The sequence below is a fragment of the Vitis vinifera genome, chromosome 19 (genome assembly GCF_030704535.1).
Source record: "Vitis vinifera cultivar Pinot Noir 40024 chromosome 19, ASM3070453v1".
In the NCBI taxonomy this organism is placed as follows: domain Eukaryota; kingdom Viridiplantae; phylum Streptophyta; class Magnoliopsida; order Vitales; family Vitaceae; genus Vitis; species Vitis vinifera.
In genome coordinates this window covers 9975344-9984103 of record NC_081823.1, presented here as the reverse complement: position 1 = coordinate 9984103, position 8760 = coordinate 9975344, and the positions used below count along the sequence as shown (strand labels likewise).

The window sequence follows — 8760 nt, the reverse complement described above, 5'->3', positions numbered from 1 at the left end:
TCTTGTACTGTTAATTCTGATCTATGGCATTTTCGTTTAGGCCATATTCCAAATGCAAAAATACAACTCATAAATAGTTCTGATTCTTCTGTAAAGGTTATTCATAACAAAGTTTGTGAGATTTGTCCATTAGCTAAGCAGAAAAAGCTACCATTTCCTATATCAAATAGTCAATCAAATAAAGCCTTTCAATTGGTTCACATTGACATTTGGGGGCCTTTTTCCATTCCTTCATATTCTAGTTACAAATTCTTTCTAACTATTGTTGATGATTTCACAAGATTCACTTGGTTATTCTTAATGAAAACCAAAACAGAAACTCAAGCTATACTTACCAACTTTCTAGCTTATGTTCACACTCATTTCAACACTAATATTCAAACTCTTAGATCAGATAATGGTCAAGAATTTAATATGCCTACTTTCTATTAAGAACATGGCATTATTCATCAATTATCATGTGTTGAAACACCTGAACAAAATGTAAGGGTTGAAAGAAAACATCAACACCTATTGAATGTAGCTAGATCTCTCATGTTTCAGTCAAAATTACCCTTATCCTATTGGACAGATTGTGTATTAACAGCGACACATCTGATAAATCGTACTTCATCATCCATTCTAAATAATCAAACACCATATCAATTATTGTTTCAAAAGCCACCTAACTACAATTACTTCAAAGTCTTCGGTTGTTTATGCTTTGCTAGTACAATCACAAACAATCGAGGCAAATTCTAGCCAAGAGCAACAAAATGTATTTTTCTTGGTTATCGACCAAATATTAAAGGATACAAAGTTCTTGACTTAACAACTCTCAAAACTTTTGTTTCTCGGAATGTACTTTTTCATGAATCTACATTTCCCTCTATTCCAAACACAATTCACAAACCTATTGTTTTTCCAGATTTTCCCCAAATATATGAATCCAAATCCTGCAAACCAAACAACTCAGTTTCTATAAATTTTGGTTCTACAAATTCTATTGATCCAACCTCTGTTATTGAACTTTCAATTCCTGAAAATACAATTCATGCAAACAATGATGCTAATAGTCTTAGAAGGTCTGAAAGAACTAAGCATTTACCTAAATACTTGTAGAATTACTATTGTGGTAATATGACTAAGATTGATTCAGCAACTCAAGCACCTTCAAGCTGCTCCTCATCTGGTAAGCCCTAATGCATATTCTCTTTTTTATCTGATTCCAGATTATCCTCCAAATACAAAGCTTTCATTTCTGTTATTTCATCCACTTTTGAACCAAAAACTTACAAACAAGCTGTCTAAATTCCTCATTGGCAAACTGCCATGACTGATGAAATAAAAGCTCTTGAGCATAATAAAACTTGGGATCTTGCAATTTTACCTCCAAACAAAATTGCTATAGGTTGTAAGTGGGTATATCGAGTGAAATTTAAGGCGGATGGAAGTGTAGAAAGGTACAAAGCCAGGCTTGTAGCCAAGGGCTACACTCAACAAGAGGGGCTTGATTATTTTGACACATACTCTCTTGTTGCAAATATGACAACAGTTAGAGTGTTTCTTGCTATTGCAGCAACTAAACAATGGTATTTACATCAACTTGATGTGAATAATGCCTTCTTACATGGAGACTTAAATGAGGAGGTCTACATGCAATTGCCACTAGGTTTTTCAACACCAAATGACCCTCGGGTTTGTAAACTCAAAAAGAGTTTATATGGTTTGAGACAAGCTTCGAGGCAGTGGTACTCAAAGTTGTCTTCATCTTTACTCAAGTTTGGTTTCAGTCAAGCAAAGACAGATTCAAGCCTTTTTATCAGACAAACATCAACTAGTTTCATTGCTCTATTAATCTATGTTGATGATGTTATAATAGCTTCAAATGATCTCAAGGAAATAGATGTTGTGAAAAAGTTTCTCCATGAATCTTTTACTATAAAAGATTTAGGTGAACTGAAATATTTTTTAGGCATTGAAGTAGCCAGATCAGCAAAAGGTATTATGTTGTCTCAACGAAAGTATGCTCTGGATGTATTGAAAGATAGTGGTTTCTCTGGCTCTAAACCAGTTGGTTTTCCTATGGAATCAAGTTTAAAACTTACTGCCAATGATTCAAGTCCTTTATTGTCTGATCCTGCATCATACAGAAGACTCATTGGCAGACTCCTTTACTTAACAATCACTAGACCTGACTTGGCATATGCAATACAAGCTCTCAGCCAGTTTATGTCTAATCCTCATTCAACACATTTACAAGATGCAGAAAGAGTTCTTCGATACATTAAGGCAACACCAGGTTAAGGTTTATTCCTAAAGGCTTCATCTGATCTACATTTAAAGGCATATTCTAATAGTGATTGGGGTGGCTGCATTGACACTAGGCAAAGTGTTACTAGTTTCAGAGTTTTCATAGGAGACTCTCTTATATCTTGGAAATCAAATAAGCAACCTACTGTAAGTAGGTCCTCGGTAGAAGCTGAATACAGAGCTTTAGCCACTACAACTTGTGAGCTTCAATGGTTGGTTTATTTGTTGGCTGATTTGAATGTTAAGCATCCTTAACCAGCACTGCTATATACTGACAGCAAACCTGCTTCAGAAATAGCTTCCAACCCAGTACACCACGAAAGAACAAAACATATACAGCTCGATTGCCATCTAGTTAAAGAGAAATTGCTAGAGGGTTTGATCAAAATAATCCACATTCCTTCCAAGCATCAACTCGCAGATATATTGACCAAACCTCTCAAATGTCTCAATTTTCATCATCTTATCAGCAAGATGGGAATGATAAACATTCATTCTCATCTTGAGGGGGGGTTGGAATATCCAAAATCTGATAGATGAATTAGAGTTAAAATCACAAGTAGCCAAACAGAATTCATCTAACTAATGTCAGTTAAATTAGTTATGCCAATTGTCAATACTTAACAGCTTTATTGATCCATTTCAAGTGTATAAATAGACCTCACTTGTACATTTTTATTTCATCTGAATGTAAGGAGAATTTCTGCTTCAATACACGTTCAAGTGCTCCTCTATTTTCATTTGCAATTCTGCATATCTTCACATTCTTGATAAAAGTCATTGGCCATTGTGTTTTCATGAATTGCAAGCTGGTGCCGAAAATCAAGTAAGAACATACCAATAATAGGCTTAAAAATTCCTTGCACATGCTGCATGTTGGATTAATATTTGACTTATGGTCTATAGAACCGCATCGTTGAGATGGTTAAATACAAGTTATCTAATCTCAGTAGTTATTATTGTATAGATCTGGTTGTATTCGAAGTCAAACAGAAGAATTTTGCCCTGAACCTCTCATATTTAGGAAGTCAGTCTCTTCTCCTTCTTCATCATTGTTAATTGAGTTATGTTCGCCTAGTGAAAAACATGAAAGGTGAGCCTTTTGATCTGGAACTCCATTGATGCTTTTTGTTTATTGTGTAGCTTAAGCTGTTCTAACTGGATCTAAAAAGAAGCATATGAAATTATAGCTATAACAGATTTGGATATGTTCCTTGCATGATGGTGCAATAGAGGATAATTGTCAAAGTGCAAATGAGAATAGGCAATAATATATATATATATATATATTTAGATTTATGTGGAAAACCCTAGACGAAAAACACTATAGGAAGAGGAGAAGATGATCCACTATGTTAAAAATTGGTGCAAGAGGGGAGAGTTTAGAGCAACTATGATAGAAGTATAATTATCATAACCTTAAGATTATACATCATCACATATATACAATTTTTCGCAAAGGCAAGCCCTTGCATAGGCCTGACCCCTTTGCGACCACCACAAATCCCCCAAAAAGTCTCATAATGTTAGTTTCATCATATATATAGCACCACGAGCTTTTCAGGTCACACGAAAAAGAATCTAAGTCACAAAACTCTAACCATTTTTTTTGTCTCATATTTCTACATTATTGTTTGCAATTATTTGTTAATATTTTCAAATTTAATGTTGATGTTCTTCATACATATCAAGACTGATTCCATTTCATCATCCCTAATTGTGAATCACCTTAAAGTTCTAAGACTATTCTCTACTTTTCCTTTCTTTGTCAAAAATAAGAATCTTTTAACTACTAAAATTAAATAGTAAATTTGCGTCATGTAGAGCCTGTTTGGTCGTGCGGTTTAAAAACAATTTTCAATTTTTAAAACAAAAAACTGTTTTAAAAAATTTAACACTACTTGGTTGTTGTTCTCTAGAAACAATTTTTAAAAACAAAGTGAAATAGAGAAAAAATTTTAGAAAACAAGTAGGAGTTGTTTTCATCGGTTTTTAAAAACAAAAGAAAAACATAAGTCCGTTTTTTCTAGAAGCACCTCACCTTAAGTGTCTTTTAACAACTCCATCAACCCACTTATTAGTATTTCTAAAAGTATATATTAAACTAGTCAAAATCATGAAAAGAAGAGTAGCCTTGTCAACATACAACTAATAAAAGAGAAGATTAATATGATGCTTGTTTTTTTAGTTTAATACCGAATACAATTTGCTTTCAGAATGCTTTAAATGTTTTTTAAAAATTTTTCTTTTACTTATTACTTTTTTTTTTTAAATGACCGAAGAAAAAATGTAAAACTTGGTTATCTTTGGGTTTTGAAAGTATCAAAGAAATTAAGAAAAAAAAATTAAAGTAAAATGATTTTCTCATATTTTGTTTTATTATGAAAAATAGGAAAGAAGATCGAATATAATTCAAATTAGTTAAAAATTTATATATTTTCAAATTATTTATTTTTTATATAGAAAAATTAAAATAAATTAAATAAGTTTTAAGTAATATATAAAAATAATTTACTAACTTTAAATTTATTTTTTATTTTCTTTCTCTTTTTTGTCTTTCTCTTGCTTTTTTCTCTTAAATTTTCTAGAAATCAAACATAGCCCGAGACAATTTGCTGCATAAATGTACAATATGGATTGCAGAAATATACAATTGTTAAAGAAATTCAATGAAGAGTACGTTTGGTATTGATTTTAGAAAATGTTTTCAACATTTCTAAGATTTAAATGATAAAAATTTTAAAGTGTTAAAAATCTTAAAAACACTTTTTAAAATCACCGACTCTAATTTAGCTTCTAGTAAGTTTGATTTTCTTGATAAAAGTTACTGGTGGGCATTGAATTTTCATGAATTGCAAGCTGGCGGGGAATAAATTAATCAGGTAAGAACATACCACAAAACAGCCTTGAAAATTACTTGCACATGCTGGATGAATATTGACTTAGTCTATAGAACTGCAGTGTTGAGATGGTCAGATACACTGTCTAAATCTCAAAAGTTATTATGAATAGATCTGGCTGTATTCGAAGTTAAACAGAAGAAGTCTGCCCTGAAACTCTCATATATAAGAGGAAGTCAGTCTTCCCCTTCGGCATCATTGCCAATTAAGTTCACAGAGATTCAGTCAGAGATTCAGAAAAGTTGCCTTGTGTTCGCCTAGTACAAAACATGAAGGTGAGCCTTTTGATCTGGAACTCCATTGATGCTTTTTGTTTATTGTGTAGCTTAATCTGTTCTAGCTGGATCCAAAAAGAAGCATGTGAAATTATAGCTATAACAGATTTGGATATGTTCCTTGTGTGATGGTGTAGCAAAAGATAATTGTGAAAGTGCAAATGAACTGTGACAAATGCAGAGCCAAAGCCATGAAGATTGCTGCAGTTGAAGAAGGTATGATACACATTTCAACACTATTTTTCTTCTTTCCACAAGAAGTTCACAGAAAGTATAAAGCCTTGTTATTTCAAATCATTTATTCATAGTCCCAGTCGATCCATTTTTGGGCTTTTGTGATTATGTGACAGGTGTGATCTCAGTGGCTATAGAAGGAGCAGAAAAAGATCGGGTTGTGGTGATTGGAGACGGAGTTGATTCAGCTAGCTTGACCCACTGCCTGGGGAAGAAGCTTGGGTATGCGACTATTGTAAGCGTGGAAGAAGTAAAGGAAAAGCCAAAGCCAGATCCGAAGCCAGCTCCGAAGACTTGTTGTCAAAGCCAACAGGTTTTAATTGCTAGCATGGGCTACGCAGATGAACCTAATTGCTCCATCATGTGAGGTTTAGCATGGATCATGCCCGGCCTATTAATAAGTTGTACCTTTCTTGTTCTTCAATTAGACCTTGTTTCTCTCTTTGGATATTCCGAGTAACGGAGATTGCAATTCTCTTAACAAAGGGCTGAATTCATTAACAAAGCAAACTAGCAAATTAATTAGCTAGGCCAACATCATAACCTAAATCCATCTCCATATATTAGACTGATGAACACCCAATATCAAATCATTATTCTACACTATTCCAAAAGATACAAGAAAATAATGGTTTATAACCATTGTGGGAAGACTACTATATGGGGTTAAATTGATTTTTAATTTGATAATGCTGTCTCATTCTTTCACTAAAAGGAAGGCTAGAACTTCCATCTTATTGCTAAGAGCTCCAAGACAACTGTTGATGCCTTTGTAGCAATATTCTGCATAAATGAGCTAGGTCTAACTACATCTGCAAATGGCCCTTTTTTTGGGTAATTAAAATTATAAATTCTATTAGTTATGAGGCTCTATGTTAATCGATGGTGGTTAATTGCTAGATTTTCAACTTCACAAAATATAAAGGACAATAAACTAACAGTGATTTTTGGAAGATTAGCATCAAAGTCTGCGGATAGCCCAAGTGCACCAGTAGCTGCCTTCTGCCCCTCCATTAAGAGTGCGTTTAGCAATAATTATAGAAGTATTTATAATATTTTTAATACTTGAAGAATGAAAATTTTCAATTATTATAAATGTTGAAAATACTTCTTAAAATTACTATCAAACATACTCTAAGTAAATCTTAAGATATTCCGAATTCCCTCCAAAGTCAACTACTAAGGGGCACAAGCATCAACATGCAATATAATTAGGATACTGTTGGACGGAAGCACGTGCTTTCCTGGTGCACGACTAGGTTAATAGAAGGATCTCATTTGAATTCTTAAATGCAATTCCAAAATTCTAGAGTTTAAATACCGTGTGAAAAGAAGAAATTTTGTAGGTCAATTCCGAACACAGCGTTTAGACCTTTAATTTTTAACTAAAATTAATTAGTTCGTCCCTTCTTAGGTATATAACTAAAATTTCAAAGGCACAGAAGACAAACACCATTCATAGTACGGAATATATCTGGGTCTGGTCCCAAATTTTGGAGCATTGTTCTGAAATAATAGCTCACAAAAAGGCAAGGATAACGACTATTATACTCACTACTGGACTTTATAATCGTATATAATAAAGAAGCCCACTAATGAACAACCTACAGCATCTACACAAGAAATCGCACCCAAAAATGCATGTAATCAAATAACCCAAAGAGGCAATTAAAAAAGAAAAAAAAAATCAAGGAAAAGGAAACCATCTTAGAAAGAAAAAAAAAAGGGAGGAAATCATCTAACCATACACCAACTACAAAAAATATGAGATTTTGGAACTTTACTTATTTCTTTTTAATTTTGGTATAAAATGGGAAAAAAAAATATTATTTATTCATGCACTCCAATAATGCTTTCAAATTTTTTTTACAATTACCCTCAAAAGTAAATGACAAAGTACACACCAATTTAATACCACCTGTTAACAAGTACATGTGTTATTTATTTTTATTATTTTTCTCACATCAATATATCTCCCTTACCACTTGTTACGTTTCCACTTTTTTCTTTTTTCTTTTTTTTTTCCTCTTCTGCCACCATAATCCATTGTCACCTATTATAATTTTTATCATTTTTTTCTTGTATATTCTTTTTAATATGGTCGTGCATTTTCTCATAAAACTTCTTTAATTTAAATTTATTTTTGCTCTCTAATTTGTCTATATTTATTGATTTTAATTATTTTTTTGACATATTAAACTTAAAATGATAATATATAATAAATAATTAATATAACAAATTAAATAAAAACAAAATATATAATGGACAAAAATGAAAATATTATCCCACAAATAGTAATGATTTTAAATATTAATTATAATAATACATTTTATAAATTAAGGTTTAAATTTAAAATTTTCATTTTATTACTTAGAAGTTTATGATATAAGATTTTTTATATTAATACTAAACAAAAGATTTATTTATTTTGTAAATTCCATCACATGTAAAAGTAAAAATATCATTGTAACACTATTTTATTATTTACATTATTTTTCTTTTAATTTTCATTTTAAATTTATCATATCAAAATCACAATAAGTGATGGTGTTTTTATCATTTTTCTTATAATTTTAAATGGATCTAACTTTTTTTGGTTAAAATCTTTAATTTTGAATTAAAATAAAATATAAAAGAAAACATATTTTTCATAAAAAATTGTATTTAACTTTATATATTAATTTCATAAAAAATAGGTACATCCTTAAAAATAATAGGTAAATTAATGCTTAGGAAAACCGGAAACACTATCATATTTATCATGGTGTATATATTCCTTTGGGACCCTCAATTGCCCATCCCAAAAAGAACTTTGGGATCCTAGTATATCCATTCTTAGAGGAACCAAGACCCCTATTTTCATTTCCATGGTTCATATATTCCTTTAGAGACCCTTGAGAAAGAATTAGAGGTTATTCCCCACCCTAAAACGAACATTGGAACCTAAGATACATCCTAAAGACAATTTGGTAAATCATTTATAAAGTTTGGTACATAATTCATAAAATTTGGCATATCCTTAAAACAATTTTGTACATCCAATCCATGAGCTACCAAGA

General features: G+C 31.5%; 1 protein-coding gene across 1 annotated transcript; it reads left to right on the top strand.

Annotated features, from left to right (window-relative positions):
• Positions 1-5234: 5234 nt before the first annotated feature.
• On the top strand, positions 5235-6161 carry LOC100264837 (heavy metal-associated isoprenylated plant protein 47). The gene is made up of 3 exons (XM_010646359.3): positions 5235-5467; positions 5605-5683; positions 5818-6161. Exons 1-3 carry the CDS (start codon positions 5462-5464, stop codon positions 6066-6068), a joined length of 336 nt encoding a protein of 111 aa, XP_010644661.1. The 5' UTR covers positions 5235-5461; the 3' UTR covers positions 6069-6161.
• Positions 6162-8760: the final 2599 nt, after the last annotated feature.